The 25,339-nt window shown below is 41.7% G+C and overlaps 1 protein-coding gene across 1 annotated transcript; it reads right to left on the bottom strand.

Moving 5' to 3' along the window:
- Positions 1 to 93: 93 nt before the first annotated feature.
- LOC123775152 (solute carrier family 23 member 1) lies at positions 94 to 25,050 on the bottom strand. The gene is made up of 13 exons (XM_069319160.1): positions 24,911 to 25,050; positions 19,943 to 20,107; positions 12,596 to 12,753; positions 11,662 to 11,864; positions 9,383 to 9,509; positions 8,962 to 9,082; positions 8,660 to 8,801; positions 8,192 to 8,305; positions 7,372 to 7,511; positions 4,861 to 5,100; positions 3,751 to 3,880; positions 3,436 to 3,565; positions 94 to 2,901 (listed from the first exon to the last, which is right to left on the bottom strand). The coding sequence occupies exons 2-13, from the start codon at positions 20,099 to 20,101 to the stop codon at positions 2,799 to 2,801; spliced, it is 1,767 nt and encodes a 588-aa protein (XP_069175261.1). The 5' UTR covers positions 20,102 to 20,107; positions 24,911 to 25,050; the 3' UTR covers positions 94 to 2,798.
- Positions 25,051 to 25,339: the final 289 nt, after the last annotated feature.

Here is a 25,339-nt window from a genome sequence, read left to right on the forward strand (position 1 = left end):
ATCAGGCACGAGGTGATTTTATTTTTACGCTTAATCCGCGGCGGTCAAATGTGTTGATGTCGACGCTAGCCAGAGTAATGCTCAAACACCACAACACCTTACCAGATGTCATTTATTTATTTATTTATATACAAGAAGGTACATTGGGGGTTAAGAGTACATAGCAATGAAGATTTTACATTCTTGTAAAGCCACTAGCACGCATAGCGTTTTGGGCAAGTCCTTAATCTAACAGATAATTTTAAGTAATTTTAAGTAGGTAATTTCCAGCAAAAATGACAAAAAATGTTTACAGGTACATTGTAAGAAAATTTGCCACAATACACAAAGATTAGATTAATACACAATAAAGACAAAACACAATAATGACAAAGATCAGTAGGTACATTAGGATAAAATAGTTATCAACTGATTCATTGTAGCACAATTTTTCAAATCAAATCAAATTTGAGGATCATTTAAAGGAATAATGCAGGTAAATAGGCACTCAATATAACAACCATGATATAAGGTGATAGCAATGATAACAAAGGTAAAGATTGTATGGTTTAGGTACATATATTGGGGGATTGGGCAGCGCTAGATACAGTGCGGGTTTAAAGCACTGAATAGACAAGGTCCCTTTATTTGCATAGTGTTTACACAGATTAAGTTTGACTCTGGGGATATCAAAGAGATATTTATTTCTGGTGTGATGATTATGGGTTCTATTACGTGTGTCCAGGAAGAGTTTTAGAACAGGGTTTGCATTTAAGAACAGGGATTTGTAAATGTAAATGACACAAGAGAATGTATGCAGTGAGTTTATGTTTAGCATGTTTAGGGATTTAAACAAAGGAGCTGAGTGTTGTCTGAAAGCCGAGTTTGTTATTGTTCTGATAGCAGATTTTTGCTGGGTGATGATGGACTTAACGTAGTTTGCAGTGGTTGAACCCCATACCCAGATACCATAAGTAAGATAGGGATCGATAGATTAGCGCGTAGTATAGTGAGAGGAGAGCAGAGTTTAGACCATAATATCTGATTTTAGAGAGTATACCAACCGTTTTTGAGATTTTCTTAGTTATGTGTTGTATGTGGGTGCTAAAATTGAGTCTCTTGACTAAGTATAGGCCAAGGAACTTCCCATCAGTTTTATTGCTGATGTTAACACAAAAGATGTTAACACTTTAAAATTGCACTGTATCTATTGCTACCCAATCTCCCAATCTTTATGTACCCAATCCGAACATCTTTACCATTGTGATCATTGCTGTCTTCTTATATGTGCTGTCTATCTGCTGTATGGTGCCTAGTAATCTTGTTTAAATTGCCAATCAAGCTGTCAATGTAATCAATCAGAGCTTTAATATACCAATGTGCTTTAATATACTTACTAATCTCTCTCATCTAATTTTTTTTCTTGCAATGTATCTGTTATCATTTTATTAATTCTGCTAGAATTTACCAACTTAAAATTATCTGTTAGATTAAGGACCTGCCCGAAACGCTGCGCGTATTAGTGGCTTTACAAGATTGTAAATACTATGCAATGTATTCTCACAATCCCAATGTACCTTCTTGTATATAAATAAATAAATAAACGTTTAGTATTTAGTTAACACTATATTTAGTACCAGATGTCATGTACCATACTACACGTTACCAGAGGTCCACACCACACACACCCCACATAACACGGTGGAACAGTCACAGAAAACGACAAGGAGGTATGTGAAGAACTCAACAGAAGATTTCAGGAGGGCTTCGCAAAAGAGCCAGAATGGAGACCAGGTTGGCCAGATGAATGGTTGGAGGTAACACTGGACGACATTGTAGTCAATGTAAGGGAGGCTAAACAAACATCTGGAAGAATTAGCTGCAACAAAATTAATAAGACAAGACCTAATATCATCATGGTTGTTGAAGGAGGCTGCACAGGCACTTTGTCACCCGCTGACTACATTTTTAATTAAAACTCTTGAGACTGGAAACTTCCAGTATTTTAGAAAGAAGATAGCGTAGTCCCAGTATTCAAAAAATGGGAGAGACAGGAGGTACTAAACCACATATCAGTATCACTTGACTGTAAATGTGTAAATTCTGTGTAAATTGCTGGAAAAATAACTGAGAATGACTGAATGTTCGGAGAAGATAAACGTTACAGAAAGTTGCAGCATAAATTTACAAAGGAAAAGTCGTGCCTAACAAACTTGATAGCGTTCTATGATAGTTACTAAAATAAGACAGGAAAAAGAAGGCTGGGTGTTCTCCTAGACTATCAAAAAGCATTTGTTACTGTTACTCATGAAAGGCTGGTGAGCAAGACGGAGAAGCACGCTGAGATTACGGGAAGAAGAGTTAACAGGGCAAAGACAAAACAGAGTCACAGTCAGAGACAATGTCTTGAGTTGGAGGAATAGTACCCCAAAGATCGGGCCAAGGACCTCTGCTGTTCATAATTTATGTGAATGACCTACCTGAGGGAGAGCGCGCATTCATGTCAGTATTTGCAGAAGACGCAAAGCTAATGGAGAATGTAAAAACCCGAGGACTGCAGAAAGTTATAGGATGACCTTCACAAACTACAGGAGTGGTCAAATAAATGGTTGCTAGAATTTAATCCCAGCAAGTGTAAGGTAATGAAGACGGGAAAGGTAGACAGGAGACCAGAAGGTACCTACACCATAAAGGGAAGGCAACTACAGAAGTCTGAAAGAGAGAGTTGGGAGAGAATGTAGTTCCATCACTAACAAGAGCAATTATATATCAGCATACCAACAACATATCAGTGACGGTACCAGTCACTGCTGCAGCTCTTAGCACTGACACAGCGACTTCTTCAGTCTCTCCGTCATGGCCGTCCAGCTGGAGAAGCCCGAGAAGGTCGGGCAGAAGGGAACGTGTCTCATCCATTTGGCTCTGGAAGGTAAGGAAACATGTTTTTATAAATAACATATTCTCACAAGGTAGAGTGACCACCACACACTGCCTGCTACCACCACACACTGCCTGCTACCACACACTGGCTGCTACCACCACACACTGCCTGCTACCACCACACACTGGCTGCTACCACACACTGGCTGCTACCACCACACACTGGCTACCACCACACATTGGCTACTACCACCACACACTGGCTACTACCACCACACACTGGCTACTACCACCACACACTGGCCACTACCACCACACACTGGCCACTACCACCACACACTGGCCACTACCACCACACACTGGCTACTACCACCACACACTGGCTACTACCACCACACACTGCCTACTACCACCACACACTGGCTACTACCACCACACACTTGCAACCACTACACACTGGCTACTACCACCACACACTGGCTACTACCACCACACGCTGGCTACTACCACCACACACTGGCTACCACCACACACTGGCTGCTACCACCACACACTTGCAACCACCACAGAACTAACTTGTTGATGGTGGAGGTTCCGAAGGGAAGCTGGTAACAGGAAGCTGTGAGCCTGGTCTCCTCCAGCTGCTGCTCCTCTGTGTTGACACCCTGCCCCCGCCACCTGGCCACACCTCGCTCCTCGTCCGTACCTGCACCAGGAACATAGTGAGTCTCCCCAGGCTTAAACTGAGCCTACAGTGTATACTGTTGGCCTGGACCTACAGTAGTATGAAGTGTTGACTTGAGGCTACAGTGTGTACTGTTAGTCTGGACCTACAGTGTGAATGTGAGCCTGGACCTACAGTACAAGAGTGGAGAGTGAGGGAGCACAGACCTGGGACGGTGTTGTCGAGGATGAGCCCCAGGAGACCACCGAGGAACATGGGAGTGTGGAGGAGGACCAGCAGGGTCTGGTCCAGCAGCGGCTCCCCGGTCTTGATGGCGGACGGGTTCATCTCCAACCACTGTCAACACCGTCACATTATATTAATTAAGGCCAAAACTCTCACTAATCCCAGTATCAAGCTCTGTCAGCTTACTCTCTAGTGCTGCAGGTGTGGCCAAAGCTCTCACCAAACCTGGTATCAAGCTGTCAGCTTACTATCTACTGTGTGTATGCTTGCAGAGTCCCAAGTCTCGTGACCACAATGCCACGCACACTACACCCATTACAACAGTCCCTGTAACATCTTGACAACGGTGAGGGGGGAACAGACAGTAAATACTTCACCGTAAGTGTAAGTTACTGAGATTAAAGATCAATACGCCTGTTGCCCGAGTCCACTACACGACCTACCTTTACGGCCATTGGATAGGATAGGCTTCAAAAGTATAGGATAGGCTCCAAAAGTATAGGATAGGCCCCAAAAGTATAGGATAGGCTCCAAAAGTATAGGATAGGCTTCATAAGTATAGAATAGGCTCCCAAAGAATAGGATAGGATCCAAAAGTAATATTTAAACACATTGAGGCACCATATTCGATTATGCACCCTTTGCTATTTTATTAAGAAAACTAACCCAACCCAACATAAGCTAACCAAACCCATCCCAGCCTAACCTAACCCAACCCAACCTAATCTAACCCAAAAAGCTAACCCAACCAAACCTAACCTAAGCCAACCCAAAACGTGTATTGGTCACCCCAAACCCAATGTGTGTGTATATGTGGATGACCCTAACTCACCCTAATTAGGCAGGCGATGAGTCACAATAACGTGGCTGAAGCATGTTGACCAGACCACACACTAGAAAGTGGAGGGACGACGACGTTTCGGTCCCATTCTCAAGTCGATGAGAATGGTCCAGGACGGACCGAAACGTCGTCGTCCCTTCACTTTCTAGTGTGTGGTCTGGTTAACCCTAATTAGGGTTACAATCCGTGTACCTTAGTGGCGCCTTAAACAACAAGCAACCGTTCGTTCATCACTTCCTGCGCAGCTCACCTTAGGCAGAGAGAGGCCGAAGAATATGGAGAAGCCGAGGACGAAGAGGTTCCTGGAGGAGGTGAGGTCGACGTGCTGGAGGGTGGAGATGCCGACGGCGGTAATCATGGAGAACTTTATGATGAAGATGCCGCCGATGACGGGTCCAGGGATAGTGACGAACATGGCGCCCACCTTGGCCACCACACCACACACCACCATGATGATCCCGCTGTACTGGACCACACGCCGGCTCCCCACCTGCACCACACACCACCACCATCATCATCACCACCGGACACCACCAACACGCCGCCTCCCCATCTGCATATTGTCACTCTTAATTAATTATTACACACATGGTTTACACAGGAACCACGGTCAATGTTAGCTGCAGCAGCAGATGGCCAGGGGTCAATGTTAGCTGCAGCAGCAGATGGCCAGGGGTCAATGTTAGCAGCAGCAGCAGATGGCCAGATCTTTAATCTGGCCATCTGCTGCTATTGTACATGCAGCTGCATGTACAATAAGCCCCATGCCACAGCCCCTCTTCAAGCTAAGCAGGTGACACGGAGACAAAACCTCAAACATTAACACGTTGAGTGACGATAATCTCTTGTATGAAACTTATTAGCCCCACTTGCCAGGGTAATTAATAACCTAGTGGGAAGTGATCAACATATTGACCAATCTTCGGCACACATGACTATAGTATGTTGTTGAGGAAACTAGGCCCGTATAAACCCGTCCTCTTAAAATTACGGCACTTTTCGCTCGTATCCGCCGTACGGCCAAAAATGGATGTAATTTGAAATAATACGGCTCACGAAAATGATGTACTGTCCGACCCTTCCTTCGAATAGACAGTACGTTTTAATATTAAATATAATAAGTACATTCCTGACTGTCTGAAGAGTACATAAATGCACTTAATTGTGCTGTTACATTTACTGTTAATATACTCAAATTTTTAGGTTGAAGTTTTAGTGTTCAAAGCTAGATATGTACGAAGTTTTAAATATAAGGAATTTCTTTTTCAGTTTTATTAAACAATAGAGATTTTATACAAAATTTGAAAATATCCTGAGTTATTTTATAATTTATTGAAAGACTAGTTTTTTACTAGTTTTATAAAATTGTAATATCAATATAGCTATAGGTTAAGTACTAATTGTAATTACAAAGCAATAAATGCTATTTACATGCTCGTCTTCCTACACTTAGGTTAGGTTAGGACGTGGTTTTCTATACAGCTTTTCAAGTAAACTCTAATATTCACAATATTTTGGTGCGATGCTGGCTATGTGTATTTATGTACTATGCCGATAGTCAGGATTGTACTTATTACATTTAGTATTAAAACGTTCTGTCTATTTGGAGGAGGGGCTGGTTTTCTGTTTGGAGTCCTCCGGCTTACTCGGTTAGGTTAGGAGAGGAAACTTTCAGTTAACGGTTTTCATGACGTTTTGAAACTTTAGGACTTGCTACCCTCCTAACCTGCCAGAGGACCCTTAACGTACTGTTTTGGGAAAAAATCATCCAAAAATATATTTTCAATTATTTTTCATTTTCAAATTACGTTCATTTTCAGCCATACGGGCAAATGACCAAATGGCCAGGGGTCAAACTCAATTAAGACGTTATTTGTAAGAGGGCAGGTTAGAGCGGATATACACACCCAGAGGTATACCCCATTTTCCGGTGCTTACATTTAATAATTCGTTTTGTCGGGGGACAGGAAACCTGTGTATATATATACTTTAGGTTTATATCAAGGTGCTCACCTTCCCCCCCCCCATAGGTCGAACTACTGACCTCACAGGATGCAATCCCACAACAAGCTGATAACTTCTGGGTACCAATTTACTTATTGGTGGACAGGGGCATTAGGTGATGGGAAAGGCGCCCAACCATTTCTGTCCCGGCCGGGATTCGAACCCAGAATTCTCAACTGTGAGTCGAAAACGACCCCTATAATATTATGTTAGTGTACGTGTGTATTAAAAAATGTATAACCAGCTTCACAAGAGTGTTACTTTCTTAGCTAAAGGAGGTGTGAGGTTCAGTTCCTGAACCCATTGTGTGCCTCTAACCCTTTCCACCCATGGGATGGGTAAGGGGGGGGGGTGAACACTATATGACTAACCTAACTAACTAGACACTACAAGCCTCGCTCAGGAACAGTCACTCCCGCCCACGTTAAAGTTCTCTTCCCTTGGCCTTGCTCAAGCTCTTCCCTCCAGTGGCATGGAGACCATGTGTGACGCCTGGAGCTCAAGCTGTGTGCTCTGAGCTCCAGGCCTCACACAAGGTCTCCATGCCACTACGGCCCGCCTGACACCATAACACCATTTCTAACATCCAACTGCTGTGACCAAACTCTATTCAAGGACCATAAAAAAATACATTACTGGCTCACTATAGCCCGCGCTACATGAAAATGTTGTTCTGAGTAGCTGACTCTAAAACAACAAGAAGTAAAATACTGTTTGAATGTAGTCACCCAAAATGGTGACTGTTAGAGTAACCGACCTTGGTGATGGAGAGGACGCCGATGTTGCCGGAGTAGGAGGTGGTGCCGCTGCCCGTGCCCCACAGACCGGCCATCATGCAGCCAATGCCCTCCACGCCTATGCCCCGGTTGATGGCGTGTGTTGGCGGCAGCGGCGCACCTGTTAGGTGTTTATACACGTGTTTATCTCTCCCAGGATTACTAGAGGTGCTATTGCTATGAAACACATCCTCACGTTATCTGTGATATTCTCATATTTACGATACAGTAAATATGGAAACTGAAAAATGGGAGATTTAAATTTAAGGCAAGAGGATAAAAATCCAAACCTAACCAATTATAGAGTAATCTAGGCCTATCATAACAGCTTTGGCCTAGGTTTGATTATCTTGGGCCTAGGTTACACAGAAATAATCCTAGATTTAAAAAGATAACCTTTTTTTATTCCTGAATAAAAAACCGTCAGTAGTTTCAAAGCGTTATATGACAAAGAGTACTGGGAAGACGGGACACCACGAGCGTAGCTCTCATCCTGTAACTACACTTAGGTAATTACACGCAAAGTAAACACAACGTTTTCTTGGCGTTATTACCTTGTTGCAACGTTAAATCAAAGTAACAATAGTCAAAATTACGTTGTTTGCCGGTAGATAGACACTTGTGAAGTACTGGTAGGAGATTTCCAAACCCACACTAACTAGCACGCAGTTAGTAAGCTTCTCATCCTCTCATTACTGTGGGCATCCTGGCCCGGTTGGTGGATCAGGACCTTCACGTTGTACAGGCTCCAGATCAACCCCTCAACATACGAACCAAATACGAATTGCCATGAAGACCCACCTGCCACCCTGGCACAAGCGTAGTAGTCCCCGACGCTCTCTATGATGGAGGAGAAGACCGCTGCCAGCATGCCCACCGTGCCCACCACACTCACCGTGGGCACGCCCCATTGTCCTACAATGAAAAAAAAGAGTAGATTCAGGCCAAATAATTGTCTTGCAGATATTGATATCTATGTGATATCAATTTATATAAGCGATAGGAGCAAGGCGTCAATGATAGGGACTTCTCGTACAATTAAAAATGAATGTTGTATATGTTCTAGTTTGTATAGTTGATTGTTCAGGTTATTATGGCAGCACAAAGAGAGAGAGAGAGAGAGAGAGAGAGAGAGAGAGAGAGAGAGAGAGAGAGAGAGAGAGAGAGAGAGAGAGAGAGAGAGAGAGAGAGAGATATTAAGCCACGGGCATGAGACGTGGCACGGACATGAATAGCTCGTAAAGAGAGAGAGAGATAATGATATATCACCAGGGTAGGGGAAGCGGAGCCAAGGGGTGGTGTCCAACATGGCACCGGTCCTGTCAGTGCGGGCGGGAGACCCCTCGGGCAGGACGTCATACTTGGTCAAAAGGGCGCATAATCCCCACGATATGATGATAGCCAATAACAGCTGCGGAGGACAACACATCCTTTGTTGAGAAAAAAATGTTTATTAGAGATATTGTATGTAAGAATGAGTCTGAATGGATATAAATATGAGCAGCCTCGTATAGGCCATCTGCAGTTTCGTATATTCTTAATATTATAACAATGGAAGCGAGTCAACTTACGGAAAGTGTTTTGAAGGGCTGACAGTAAGTGGTGGAAAGGCCCTTGCCTCTCTTGTAGATGGGGAAGGGCACATTCAGGTCCCTCATGTGCTGGGAGAACACAATAGCCAGGCCCACAGTCCTGCCACCACCCCGACACACACAAGTTAATATCGTCGCCACTCCTCCCTCACCGCGTGTATCGATGATCACATCATTTAAGCCGTGGTCATCAATATTCACGAACAGTAAATATATATCTTCACACAGAATGTGTGAAGATATTTTATAGTACATAAAAGCATTAATTAGGTAGTACGTTGTGAAGTGATTACCAGGAAGGTACACACACATATACCACCTGAGAACAGGTTGCGTGTGTGTATATGTACGGAGAAGTGTGTGTGTAGGGAGGCAGGGACGGAGGTACTGGGGTACTCACAGGAGACAGACGCCCCAGTGGCCGGAGCCTTCCTTGGAGGCCACGTCGAAGAGCGACAGTCCCACCAGCGTCACCGTCGGCACCACCGTCAGCGGCGTGATCCAGCGTAACAGTACGCCCACCATACCTGTACCATGTCACACTCTCATTGTTATTAATTTGTATTTATTTATACAGTATATAAATAAATATATAAATAACGATGTCAGGTAGGACAGTCTGCCTCATAGGCCACCAGCTGGTAGGAAGGTGGCCGATAATCTGAACCGTTAGTCAGCCACCAATTCATCCATCCACCCAGCTCGCCCGCTCACTCACCTAGCCAGTAAGCCAGCCTGCCTGCCCATGCACCTACCCACCCCCACCCGCCTTCCAGCCAGCCACCTACCCATCCACCCCGCCCATTCAGCCAGCCCGCCAATCAGCCAACCACCAAAACATCCACCCACCCTCCCACCTGCTAACCTTGCCTGCCTGCCCGCCAGTCAGCCACACATCAACCCCTCCTGCCCATCCACCTACACACCCACCCACCAGTCAGCCACCAATCCATCCACCAACCCTGCTTGCCCACTAGCCAGCCAGTCCACCTGCCCACCCCCACTCCTGTCTGCCTGCCACCCAGCCATCCATCCATCCAGTCCACTTAGGAAGTGATGTGGTGGAGGCTGACTCCATACACAGTTTCAAATATAGATATGATAGAGTTCAATAGGCTCCAGAATCTGTACACCAGTTGATTGACAATTGAGAGTCGGGACCAAAGAGCCAAAGCTCAACCTCCGAAAGGACAACTAAGTGAGTACTTGCCTGAACCTACTAGCCAGTTAACCAGCCAGCCCACCCACTATCCATCTTGTTGCTTTCCCAAATATGACTAAACAGTTACCGTCATTTTTAAACCTCCATATTTAACGACCTGGTTACAGTCCCATATAGGTCGTTAAATCAAGTAGATACTGTATATATAAATGTTCTTACATTCTTGTGAGGCAACTATTGCACGCATAGCGTTTCGGGCAGGTCCTTAATCTTAATTTTCCCTGAAATACGATCCGCCAAATCGTTTAACAGCCCGTTCACTGCTGGGTGAACTGAGGGATACAGTTAAGGATTGGCGCCTATATCAATCCTTCCCGACCAGGATACGAACCCAAGCCAAAGCGCTCGCGAAGCGCCGGGAGAGTGTCTTACCACTGCGCCACGTAGACTGCTGACTACAATAACCTAATCGTGGATAGAGATTAGATAATAGCACAATTTATGTACTAGTCTCCAATCCATTCCCTCCTGCGGATCTCCTCCCTGAGGATACGTTGCTGCAGAGACCTCTGACGGTGGAATGTGGCAACACACTTTATCTACACTCACAAACATAATAATAATAATAATAATAATAATAATAATAATAATAATAATAATAATAATAATAATAATAATAATAATAATAATAATAATAATTGATACACACAAATGTACATACATATGATACATGAACAGCGATACATAGGATAGACAGGTACATACATGTGATACATGAGACACATAGGTAAGAGAGATACATGTCATAAAGCCACCAATACGCAGTAAGTGCTTCAGTCATAACTAAAGATAAAAGAGTTGGGTTGATAAAAGTTTGATGAGGTAGACATTAAATACTATCCTAGAGAATATTTACAATTTAAGAGAATACTTAAAATTAAGGGAGATATAGGAATATAATTGAATTGTTGAAGGTTTTGAAAATAATTGACAATTAAACAAGAAACATTTATAAACAACAGCTGCTTTAACAGTACATATAAAGATAAAACAAATTAAAGAAGATAATAATAACAAAAATAACATACAATGCTTTAATACAGTATATAGGAACAAACAACAGCAATAGTGTATTTAGTAACAGCAAATATGAGGTAACAGCAAAAACAGCGAAACACAGGTTGACTTGTATGATGAGAAAAGGTTAGGAAAAGTGTTTACAAAAATTGAACAGCGTAGCTCTTAATTTCTCTTTTATACAGCACAACAGAAGTACAATTTGTTAATCTCATTAGGGAGGTTATTCCACAGTTTAGGACTCTTCGTTCGCATAGCGTTTCTGCTTTGTTTAGGTCGCATTCTTGGGATAATAATTAAAGACATGTTTGTTTTCGTGTAAGATCATACGTTGCAGCCTAAACTTAAACGAAAAAGATCAAAGAGCGCGAACATCAACAGAAGAGTTAAGCCAAGAAAGCAATAGAGTAATTCTCTAAAATTTCCGCTGAATTGCTCACCTGAGAATCCAATTATGACCTGAAACAAGGCGGAGAGGGTAATAGCGCCCTGGATGTCCCTCATGCGGACCTGCCACAGCTCCTCCCTCTCCGTGGAGGTGAAGTTGGCCAGCGGCAGGGCGCTACAAGGCTCATAGCTCGTCGTCAGCAACACTACCGTCGGCACCACGTAGGCGAAGTTCCCGCCCTGGATGATGGGTAGCCTGCAATCCGCACAGCACGTCTAAGTCAAGCACAGGGCACGTGCGCTTTACGTGTAGGTAGTGTACAGGGTGTAGGTAGTGTATAGGGTGTAGGTAGTGTATAGGGTGTAGGTAGTGTGAGGTTCACGTGTAGGTAGTGTATAGGGTGTAGGTCGTGTAGGGTTTACGTATACTGTAGGTAGTGTGGGGCTCATGTGTACTATAGATAGTGTAGGGTTCAAGTGTAGGTATTGTAAAGTGCAGGTGAATGTATAGCCTATTTGAAAAACTAAAATATATAATTATATACAATTTATACTTGAGAAAATAGTTTTATTTGCACATAAAAAAATATGAATACTAACTTAATCAATATCATAGAATAATCCATAAATATTTAGTTTGCTAAAGCACTGGGGCCAGGAATCTAAGGGGTGCTGGGCATGGAAGTTGACTATCAATTATATCCTCATAGTTCTTCTGCAAGCACTGAGACTGGCTACTTTTTTCATAATAGGCTACTATGAACTAAGAGACCTCTGTCGGTTGGAGGCCTCTGGACCATACCTTGCATGACATTATTTCTAGTAACCCAGATGGAGAGAGCTTATGGACGCTATCCACACTATATACATAATTTATATCACTATCGTTCAGGGACGTGAAGTGCAGCCTAAGGGATAACATATACTATATATATATGTTATGACATTTCTTGATTTTAAAAAGTTATTAAAATTTGATGAGCTTACCTGACCCCGATGGTGGACTGGAGGAGGGTGATGACTCCGGACATGAAGATGATGGTGGAGACGAGGGCGCCCCGCGCGGGGTTGTGCTCCTCCAGACACAAGAACGAAGCCAGGATGATGGGCTTGGAGATGGTGCCGCCTATCATGGCTAAATAGTGCTGTAACCACCATAATGCGAATTATAAGTCACCTTAAAATTATCATTCTGCAAACATTTTATTGCAATTTTTTGTGCTGTAAACACACGGGGTTTTCTGGAAGCATCCTCAGAAAAAATTGTGATAGACATTGTGACTGGACCGATACAAGTGATACATCGCCGTTGTCTTGTATAACCCATATAGTTTAGCCTCATGGTGTAGGAACAAATCATACATTATGAATTGAGGTGTTTTATTTCAACACATTCTCCTATCTTATAATAGTTTTTGTAACTATTATATTTGAGAAAAATGTTATTATTTACACATAAAAGAAAATTTATGACTGCTAACTTGAAGACGGTCACAGCTTGAACGAGCATAGTCTGAGGACGGGTCAGTGCTGGCTTTGCCCAAAACGCTATGCTTGCTAGTGGCTATTTTTTTTTTTTTTTTGGGTGGGGGGGGGGATATTCCTCCGAAAAAAACCACTAGCAAGCATAACGTTTCGGACAAAGCCAGCACTGACCCGTCCTCAGATTATGCTCGTCCAAACTGTGACCATCTTCAAGTTAGCAGTCATAAATTTTCTTTTATGTGTAAATAAAAAAAAATCTAGCTGTACAAGAATGTAAGAACTCTTGTATATATACATGAATAAAAAATCAATAAATAATTATGTTCAAGTGCAGCTTTTGCATATTGTATTGTTTTCCATAAGAAGCCAAGTCAGAAATATTCAGGCACAGGTATTAGTGGCGAGGAGAGGTATTAGGTATGAGGGAAGCCAAACCATGCAGCACTACATGTGTGAGTCAAAACACCCATTTTACTTATGGTAAAAGGAGAAATAATTGGAGTGACTGTGTGCACATGCGGCTCAGGCTTGGGTACAAATATTACTGGCAATATGGAATTAATGATAATTAAACGAAGTGTAAACTATGTGGTATGTTAAGGTCTCACACATTATGTTCTTGATTGTCCGTTGATTAATGTATATAGAAACACTGAGATAAGGACTGTTCCTGAACAAATAGCCTGGATGTGTCACAACGGAAAGGTGGATGATATTCTGGAGAGATATAAGAATTTTGTACCAAGATTGTAACCTTTTGTTGAATTGTCTGAATGTCTATTGCAAATTGTCTATATACCTAGTCATAAAAGTATTTGTGTGTCCGTTTGGTAACATACTGCATGTGTAAAGGAAGAAATGTATATGTTCATCACTCAGAATGTTCGGTAATATGTTTATTGTTTGTGATGTGTCTATATATGTATGAACACGTTGTACTGAACGGGGTGAGAATAGTTTCAGCCGCCTCATTCCTTAGTGTGCATTTTACCTCAATTAATTTATTTCAATTTCAATTCAATTTCCTCTGACGAAGGTTATCGTGTTATAACGTGTGTTTGTTCATCGAGTGTTCACTTGATGTTCACCCACTTAACCTATTGCTACTGATACTGTGCTGGAGTTCCCCCAGGTAGGGGAGCAATTACCTAAGTGTAGTTACAGGATGAGAGCTACGCTCGTGGTGTCCCGTCTTCCCAGTACTCTTTGTCATATAACGCTTTGAAACTACTGACGGTCTTGGCCTCCACCACCTTCTCACCTAACTTGTTCCAACCGTCTACCACTCTGTTTGTGAAAGTGAAGTTTCTTATATTTCTTCGGCATCTGTGTTTAGCTAGTTTAAATCTATGACCTCTTGTTCTTGAAGTTCCAGGTCTCAGGAATTCTTCACTATCAATTTTATCGATTTCTTTACTATTTTGTACGTAGTGATCATATCACCTCTTTTTCTTTTATCTTCTAGTTTTGGCATATTTAACGCCTATAACCTCTCCTTGTAGCTCTTGTCCTTTAGTTTTGGGAGCCACTTAGTTGCATGTCCTTGCACCTTTTCCAGCTTGTTGATGTGCTTCTTAAGATATGGGCACCACACAACCGCTGCATATTCCAGCTTTGGTCTCACAAAGATCGGGAAATAATTCTTTAGTATTTCACCATCCATTATTTAAAAGCAATTGGCAAGCACAGCATAGGCTCCACGCACGATGTTCTTTATGTGGTCGTCGGGTGTTAGTTTCCTGTCTAAAACCATCCCTAGATTTCTTTTATTATCAAAATTTGTTAAAACTTTTTCACATAATTTGTAGACTGTCTGTTGTCTATTTTCTCCAATTCCACATTCTATAACATGGCAAGTATTCACATTAAATTCCATTTACCAAGTGGTGCTCCATATACTCATTTTGTCTAGGAAGAGTACAGTACCATGATTTAGCTCTGGCTCAGGGTGAGAGTGAAGATTTAGCAGCAGGTTACTACTACTACAAGGATCGTTTATGATGATAAAAGGGCGACCCCCATAAATATCAAATGATTAGGAGGTAGTATCCCAGTTGGTATTACCTAAGGTTTACAAGGAGGTGCTGTCAGTCGCTCATCATGATCCCACGAGGAGACGTCATCAATGAAGGTGTTTCCATAACTTATAATAAAATTTTCAAGTATTTTTATTGGGCCAAAATGAGAGGTGATGTGGTAAGGTTTTGTAGCCGAGATGTTACCTGTTAAACTGTTGGGAACCCGAACCTGATACCTGCCAAGACTCCCTTAAGGCCAATGGCAGTGCCAGAGGAACCATTTTCTCACATTGTGACGGATTGTGTTGGTTCGTTACCAAAAACTAAAACTGGTAATTTGCCTTGCTGCTAAAATAGTCGAGTCGTAACTCACTAGTCTTTATCAAACAGATGAAACAAAAAAACAAGATAATTTTGAGGTGGGCATTGTGTTTACAGCACTTAAATATGCACCACTTACTAGGAAGACTGAATGTAACAGCTGATGCACTTTCCAGGTTGCCTAATCAGATAAAACTGACACTGACGAAGAGGTTCGTGAGTGTTCTGAATTAATTGCCGGCCACCAGTCTCAATTTATCATTAATGATTTAAAATGTAACTCTGACCCCAGCAAACTTTTATTGTGTATATATTGCTAGGGCCAGAGAGAGGATTAATGTATACGGCAGTTTATGGGGAAACGTACAAGTGTTTGTCTCCTTCAGGGATCAACAGATCTACCTATAGTCTTGTCTTTGTAATTCACACTCCTGCCTATATGGAGTATTGAAAGTTGAGTAAATGTAGATTAGATAGTGCAAGGGGTTTAGTCAAGGTGGTGGTCATTAAGTTATAAAGTAAAATAAAAAATAAATAAAATGTTTATTCAGGTAAGGTACATACATACAAGAGATTTTACATAAGTTGATAGATTTATAGATAGAGCTAGTACATACAATGCCTAAAGCCACTATTACGCAAAACGTTTCGGGCAGGAAAAACTTTAATGACTAATACTTAATACGTATTGTAATCGTTATGCGTTTTTCTATTGCACCCCAATCTGTGGGTTGGTGCTAATCATCTCCAACTGCAGGTTTTAATGGTCCCATGGAGCCGGGTCTTGCTTAACGCTACCTGAGGTCATGCAGTTGTAAACACTAATTATTACTGGGGCAGCCTCAGAGCAGCACAAGGATTTAGATAACATGATTTAACTCAATTTTACCCACCGCTCTATAACAGCTTGGCATACCTGCCGTTTGTTTACCAAATTTATATATTGATCTATTTATTACACACAGAAATCACAATAGCGTGATACATCAAATGAACAAATCCACAAGGGCCGTGATGAGGACTCGAACTTACGTCCAGGATGATCCCAGACTAAATCTACAATAACCTTGTGGATTTGTTCAACTTATTTGTTTATGTATTTCTTTTCTTACAAGAAGTACATTGGGTTTGTGAGAGTACATAACATTGGTGTTCCTCATTACAGCGTTACGTTACTAACACGCATAGTGTTTCGTGCAGAGATGAGATAGTGTGTGTGTGTGCTTGGGTGCTTGTCAGGCGTGCCTGTCAGGCGTGCCTGGATATATATATATATTACTGTTGTTCATGCGCTTGACTGCTTGGGTTGTTATATATTTACTTGTTCTTGTGTTAGTTTTGCTATTTAATACAAAAGGTTATGTCTTTATTCAATTTCCATGATGTTTCTTCAATGCGTGTGCGTGTTGTGTGTATTATGAGTGATGGTGTTTCCTAGTTATTTTATTATTACTATTCTGTATTTTGGAGGTAGACATTACATGAATTTAATGTCTTGTTAATGTTTAGTGTAATGTTTAGTGTTGGTCTGTATTTAGTCTGCCTGAATGCTTGTTAGTGGTTTTGTAAGATGTAAGAACACCAATGTTATGTACTCTCGGTCCAATGTTTCTTCCTGTATATAAATAAATAAATAGAATAGTTTTGTTCAATTGCCTGTCCTTTATGTTATTAATTCTGTTTCTATTTGTCTGTTATTTCATGTACTTTAGTGAGGTGAGTGCGGTTAGGGCTTTTTATTTACTTATTCCTTTATTCCTTTACTTGGTAATAATTTGTATATTTTAAAACAAAGAAAAAACATTATATATATATATATATATATATATATATATATATATATATATATATATATATATATATATATATATATATATATATATATATATATATATATATATATATAATGTCTTGTAATATCAAGACAGATCAATAGATATTTACTGTCCCGTTTAAAATTTAAACGTAAATTTGGACAAATTTGGGCAAACTGAATTGGACAAACTGGAAAAAGACAAGGACAAACCTTTTGTTTGTTGCTAGTATAACCAAACCTAACCATTCTAGGCCTAATAGACACTCTCTGAGACCTAATATAGTACATATATGCTATGTTAGGCCTAAGAATATTGAAGTTTGGTTTTTAGCTTTATTAGTTCCGGACTCTAACGTGAATAATACCAGATTCTACTATATAATTGCCCATTACGTAAATATATATACTATTTTCCACATAGTTAATAATAATTAATTGTTACGTATATCAATCTAAAAAGGATGGGGCGGGTGGCGGGCGAAGCCTCATAATTGACTTCGACATTTTAATCTGAAAACGTTTTGTCTCACTAATATATCCAGCAGATATAAATTTATTTGCGACAATCTAGTGTATTAATTTATAAATTGTAATAATTCCCGTTGTCGGGGATGGACAGCCTATATTTAGGCTTATCATGGTTCCCCCCCCCCCCGAAAAAAAACCTTCCCTAGGCCATCTACTGATCTTGCCCAGGATGCAACCCACAACAGTTGCCTAACTCCCGGGTACCTAATTTACTGCTTGATGAACAGCGGCACCAAGTGAAAGGAAACGTGCCCAACCGTTTTTCCCACCCGGGAATTGAACTCGGATCCCTCAGTTATAAGCCGAGGACGTAGACCAGTGTGCTATATAAGATTATCTTGAGGTTATTTTGAGATGATTTTGGGGCTTAGCGTCCCCGCGGCCCGGTCCTCGACCAGGCCTCCTTTTTGTTACACACACCCAGGAAGCAGCCCGTAGCAGCTGTCTAACTCCCAGGTACCTATTTATTGCTAGGTGAACAGACGTATCAGGTTGAAAGAAACTCTGCCCATTTGTTTTCGCCTCCACAGGGAATCAAACCCTGAGCCTCAGGACTACGAATACGAAGCGCTGTCCACTCAACTGTCAGGCCCCTGTCCTTGAATCCTTGAATGATCTCTGACGTCCTTACTCGACACACTTCCCAAAGGGATTCATCAGGAACCCAGAACACAAGAGAATAGTTCCAGGAAGGTGCTCACCTGGAAGTTGTAAACCAGATACTGGTAGCAGGGGGAGACTCACCTGGAAGTTGTAAACCAGATACTGGTAGCAGGGGGAGACTCACCTGGAAGTTGTAAACCAGATACTGGTAGCAGGGGTAGACTCACCTGGAAGTTGTAAACCAGATACTGGTAGCAGGGGTAGACTCACCTGGAAGTTGTAAACCAGATACTGGTAGCAGGGGTAGACTCACCTGGAAGTTGTAAACCAGATACTGGTAGCAGGGGTAGACTCACCTGGAAGTTGTAAACCAGATACTGGTAGCAGGGGTAGACTCACCTGGAAGTTGTAAACCAGATACTGGTAGCAGGGGTAGACTCACCTGGAAGTTGTAAACCAGATACTGGTAGCAGGGGTAGACTCACCTGGAAGTTGTAAACCAGATACTGGTAGCAGGGGTAGACTCACCTGGAAGTTGTAAACCAGATACTGGTAGCAGGGGTAGACTCACCTGGAAGTTGTAAACCTGATACTGGTAGCAGGGGTAGACTCACCTGGAAGTTGTAAACCTGATACTGGTAGCAGGGGTAGACTCACCTGGAAGTTGTAAACCAGATGCTGGTAGCAGGGGGAGACTCACCTGGAAGTTGTAAACCAGATGCTGGTAGCAGGGGGAGACTCATCTGGAAGTTGTAAACCAGATGCTGGTAGCAGGGGGAGACTCATCTGGAAGTTGTAAACCAGATACTGGTAGCAGGGGGGGGGTAGACTCACCTGGAAGTTGTAAACCAGATACTGGTAGCAGGGGTAGACTCACCTGGAAGTTGTAAACCAGATACTGGTAGCAGGGGTAGACTCACCTGGAAGTTGTAAACCAGATACTGGTAGCAGGGGTAGACTCACCTGGAAGTTGTAAACCAGATACTGGTAGCAGGGGTAGACTCACCTGGAAGTTGTAAACCAGATACTGGTAGCAGGGGTAGACTCACCTGGAAGTTGTAAACCTGATACTGGTAGCAGGGGTAGACTCACCTGGAAGTTGTAAACCTGATACTGGTAGCAGGGGTAGACTCACCTGGAAGTTGTAAACCAGATGCTGGTAGCAGGGGGAGACTCACCTGGAAGTTGTAAACCAGATACTGGTAGCAGGGGGAGACTCATCTGGAAGTTGTAAACCAGATACTGGTAGCAGGGGGAGACTCATCTGGAAGTTGTAAACCAGATGCTGGTAGCAGGGGGAGACTCATCTGGAAGTTGTAAACCAGATACTGGTAGCAGGGGTAGACACCTGGAAGTTGTAAACCAGATACTGGTAGCAGGGGGAGACTCACCTGGATGTTGTAAACCAGATACTGGTAGCAGGGGGAGACTCACCTGGAAGTTGTAAACCAGATACTGGTAGCAGGGGGAGACTCACCTGGATGTTGTAAACCAGATACTGGTAGCAGGGGGAGACTCACCTGGAAGTTGTAAACCAGATACTGGTAGCAGGGGGAGACTCACCTGGAAGCCATACACCAGACACAGGTACCAGGGCGGGACGTCCTCTATGGAGTAGATAAGGTCGTGAGCCATGCCGTCGGGGCGAAGAGGTTCCTCGTCCTGCTTCCTGGTCTTCGCCAAAGGTGGTCGAACCATCCCGTAGCTCTCATCCCTCGCCATTGTCAACTGTGCAACACACAGGTATAATAATAATTCCACTCGTCGGGGGACAGGAAGCTCATCATTAGGTTTGTGTCAAGTTTCCCGCCAGGTCGACCTACTGACCTTCCCCAGGATGCAAGCCACAACTCTTGCCTAACTCCTAGGTACCAATTTTAGTGCTAGGTGAACAGACGCATCAGGTGAGAGGAAATGTGCCCAGTCATTTAGGTAGCACAGGAGTCTACGTTCTCATCTCACTAGTGAGGGACCCTGGTTCAATTTCTGGGCAGGGCAGAAACGGTTTGGCAGGTTTCCTTTCATCGCATGGACTGTTCACTCGCCATTAAATATGTATCCATGAGTTAGGTAACTGTTGTGGGGTTGCATCCTGCGAAAAGTTATTAGCTGCACAATAAGGACCTTGAAAATCCTCCTGCATTTAACAACGGGAATTATTCACGACTGGCAAAATTGCTCATTTGAATGTGCAAAGAAAATATAAGAATATAAGTATTAAGGAAACTGTAAAAGGCCTGTTGACATATACGAGGCAGGTCCTATTAATGTAAAACTTGTGCATATATATATATATATATATATATATATATATATATATATATATATATATATATATATATATATATATATATATATATATATATATATATATATATATGTCTAACCTACGCTTGAAGCAATCACGTGATCTCACATCGATTGTATTATGTTATCCGGTAATCTGTTCCATAACTCAACAGCCCTGTTTCCGACCAGTATTTATCTATGTCATTCCTATATATAAACTTATCCAGTATATATCCATTGTTTCGTGTTCTATTATGCGTTGATATATTTAATACCTTATTAATATCTTCTTTGTTGTGCCCTTTCTTGTGCTTGTACACTTCAATCATGCCACTTTTAACTCTTCGCCATTCTAAATCATTCTTCACATGGAAGGTTTCTAATTCCTGGGATAACTATGTTATCCTTCGCTCAATTCGGTCACGTGAATTTATGCCACATTCCACAAACCTGAAAATAATGAAAGTGACAACTTTTCCGTCCGTCCTGGCCCATTATCAAGTCGTAATTATGACTTGGTAATTAGTAACTGATACTGCTCCAGTATGGACCGAAACGTCGTTCTTTTATTATCCCATTTGTTGGTTAGGTGTCTGATTTTCAGCAACGGTATTGTGACTTACTGTCTGCAAGTGAACTGATGTCCACTGTGTTGCCGGGCAAACACAATTGTGTTGCATGATCTAAAATTGCAGTCCATTCTGCAGTAGTTTAATAAACGAAAGAAACGAGAGGATCAACCCCCCCTCCACAAGGCAAAAGAGAATTGAATTTAATCCACATGAAAAATCAAACGTCACCAATTAAAAAAGGCGAAAAACAGCCAATCTAGGTCACTAGTGCTGGTGGAGGCATTAGTGACCTGGTGTATCAACCAGGCTATGGTGTAAGATTGTGTGCTTCAAAATCATGACCAAAGACCTGGAGGAAAGGTTCTCGATAAGGTCAAAGATACCACAGTCTCGAGAGTTTTCCATCCGTGCCTTATATTGGTAGTAGAGGTACCTTGTTGACCAGACCACACACTAGAAGGTGAAGGACTTGAGACTGGTCCAGGACGGACCGAAACGTCGTCGTCCCTTCACCTTCTAGTGTGTGGTCTGGTCAACATACTTTAGCCACGTTATTGTGACTCATTACCTGCATAGAGGTACCTTTTATCTGTGTACCGTACTTGTGTATCAGTCGCAGTACCTTTTATCTGTGTACCGTACTTGTTTGTCAGTCGCAGTTCCTTTTATCTGTGTACCGTACTTGTGTATCAGTCGCAGTACCTTTTATCTGTGTACCGTACTTGTGTATCAGTCGCAGTACCTTTTATCTGTGTACCGTACTTGTGTATCAGTCGCAGTACCTTTTATCTGTGTACCGTACTTGTGTATCAGTCGCAGTACCTTTTATCTGTGTACCGTACTTGTGTATCAGTCGCAGTACCTTTTATCTGTGTGGTGTATTAGTGTGACTAGTAAGAAGCAGCAGTGACTGTGTGTGGTTGAGAAGACGGGCCGGGATTACTGACTGAGAATAGCGTGAGGGATTACACGAGGACGTCGGCCACTACCGTCCTGTTGTCTGTGGCAGCTGGTCGTGACCGGCGGCTGACCTTGGGCCTTACGCAGTGTCAACATCTGTTAAGCTGGGTATGATCTATGTAAAGCACTTGTCGGCTGTGCGTCACACCTGTCGTCTGCGCTTCACACTTGCCTTCCGTTTGTCACACCTGTTTCCCGCTCTTTACACCTTCCCTCCGCCACACGTTTTCAGCTCGACGTCCCTTTCACCGCATGCCACACCTGTCCTCAGCTTGCTACACCTGTCACTTGCATGCGACACGTGCCCTCCTCACCTCACATCCATCCTCATCGCTCCACACCTGCTCTACACGCGTCTCACTGGCAGCTGTCTCTTAATTTCTTATTTTAGGTGACGTCATCCACCGAATCATATTCCACGTTGAGAACATCTATACACTCAAATTTACTAGACGGGGATTCATGAAGCATTTACGGGACTACTTACGAAACCAGTATATCTTTCCTCGACAATGGCGGCTTTGTTTTTATTTGTTAAACAGAATGTGAACTGTGAAGTTCTACGAGGTTGTTTATAACATAAAAAACATTGGATTGTGGTTTGGAAGTTTATAAAGTACTTAATAAATGTAAACAAAGTCGCCAAGACTGTTGAAAGATGTTCAGGTTTCGTAAGTGGCTGCGTAAATGCTTCGTGAATCCTGGGCATAAGGTCATTGGGGGAGCTGACAGAATATGGTGTAAGGAAATCATGTTCCTGTAAGGAGTCAGACTTAATCATCTAAATCACCGTGATTTCTAAATCACGGAACTATTTACTCTACCCACCATGAGAGTAAGGACAAGACCAGAACATAACGATGCCAACACAGAAGACACCGTTCAATATAACAGGCCAATTACACTTGATTAATCTTTGTATGTAGATAGCAGCTGCCTCGTATGGGCCAAAAGGCCTTCCGCAGTTACCTCTATTCTTATGTTCTTATGTATCCCCCATGTTTTCACCTTTATTGTCTTATCACCTGACCCAGTGCGGGTATAAAATCAACCAAACCTGAAATTTCTTTTCACTTGAGAATGAACCATGGAGGTTCGAAACGTGCAAATTGTATAAATAAGTGTAATACATTCTATAGTAATTCACTTCTTTTCTTCACCTTAAAATTACGAAAATGAGTTTTGGAGAACTCCTCTTTCAGCTAAGCCCTGATGCTAAGAAAATAGAGGGATAGAAGCCCTAAACCAGAAAATAGTAAATACAGAATATGCGGTCATATTCAATGAGACATATATATATAATATATATATATATATATATATATATATATATATATATATATATATATATATATATATATATATATATATATATATACGACATACATATATATATATATATATATATGTATGTCGTACCTAGTAGCCAGAACGCACTTCTCAGCCTACTATTCAAGGCCCGATTTGCCTAATAAGCCAAGTTTTCATGAATTAATTGTTTTTCGACTACCTAACCTAACTTTTTCGGCTACCTAACCTAACCTAACCTATAAAGATAAGTTAGGTTAGGTTAGGTAGGGTTGGTTAGGTTCGGTCATATATCTACGTTAATTTTAACTCCAATAAAAAAATTGACCTCATACATAATGAAATTGGTAGTTTTATCATTTCATAAGAAAAAAATTAGAGAAAATATATTAATTTATGAAAACTTGGCTTATTGGGCAAATCGGGCCTTGCATAGTAGGCTGAGAAGTGCGTTCTGGCTACTAGGTACGACATATATATATATATATATATATATATATATATATATATATATATATATATATATATATATATATATATATATTATATATATATATATATATATATATATATATATATATATATATATATATATATATATATATATAAGGCACAACTCTCCTAAACACGAGAGTCAAGTATACAACTTTAGAACACTTTCCCACCAGGAGACTCGAACCCTAGCCAGCACAGAAGCCTTCCAGCAACTGGCATAACAGGTACGCCTTAACCCTCTCCACCACCTGCTCAGACCCTTTGTATATATATAAGTTGTATATATATATATATATATATAGTATAAATCATACTTTTTACGGGCTCACCATAGCCCGTGCTACATGGACACTTCGTTCTGAGTAGCTAAATCTAAAACAACAACAACGTTAGTCCTGCTCAAAACTACTTAATATACCAACTGATAAGTAAGTGCTTGTGGCGGCCTTACTAATAATAATAGCCAGAAATTTTAGCCAAATATCCCCAGTTTGCTAACTGTAAGTAGTAACTGAGTGATTGTAACCTATCCACCGCTACCCACTGGATGGGGGGCGGTGTTCAGGACAAACATATCAATTGTGACACTAACTCTCCACATGTCAGTTGCTTAATTTAGAAACTACTTGTCGATCTCGAACCCATTGTTGATGTGACGACTTATATTGAATTTTGTAACTAGCTCATCAAGACTGTAACTTGCTTAGCTAAATGAATTGTGGGGTTCAGTCCCTGAGCCCATTATGTGCCTCTGTAACCCTTTCCACTACCGCCCACAAGATGGGTATGGGGTGCATAATAAATGAACTAAACTTAACTAGTAAATCATACAAACAATCGGACGGAAAACACAACGGGTGAACATAAATGTTCACGATTTGCTCACACAAAATGGTCCTTAACTCACTGGTCTCAATACAAGCTTGACACAGGACGAAGGAAGGATGGAGCCAGAGGCAGAGGAGAGCGTTGAGGAGACTGACCAGTGGGCAACCGGTCATCTCCCTACACCTTCCCGCCCTCCCACAAGTCTCTGAAATGCGCGCGCACATTAACACAACCAGCGAGCGCACACTGACAAAACCACCTCCCACACACTGACCGCTACTTTATACCAGCCATCAATACAATGAAAACATTTGGTAATTGGGAGTTTCAGGGAAATTGAGTTCACTGCCATAGTAACTGTGTCAACAGTATTTGAATTTGAATTTGAACAAAATTATTCGCACACCCTCCGTCACTGTGTGATGGAGTGCGAAAAGATACGTGAATTCAGAGACGGTTCTATAACAAATGTTCCAAAGATATGCAAATATTTCATTCAAAATGAGCT

The sequence above is a fragment of the Procambarus clarkii genome, chromosome 92, assembly GCF_040958095.1.
Source record: "Procambarus clarkii isolate CNS0578487 chromosome 92, FALCON_Pclarkii_2.0, whole genome shotgun sequence".
In the NCBI taxonomy this organism is placed as follows: Eukaryota; Metazoa; Arthropoda; class Malacostraca; order Decapoda; family Cambaridae; genus Procambarus; species Procambarus clarkii.

Bases quoted from the DNA above. Each gene is read 5' to 3' on its own strand.
- LOC123775152 (XM_069319160.1), bottom strand. From the start codon at position 20,101: ATGGCGAGGGATGAGAGCTACGGGATGGTTCGACCACCTTTGGCGAAG. The intron at 9,510-11,661 runs GTGAGCAATTCA...GACATGGTACAG, and splicing joins GGTCATAATTGGATTCTCAG to GTATGGTGGGCGTACTGTTA. The intron at 8,306-8,659 runs GTGATATATCAT...TTTTCATTGTAG, and splicing joins GCTCCGCTTCCCCTACCCTG to GACAATGGGGCGTGCCCACG.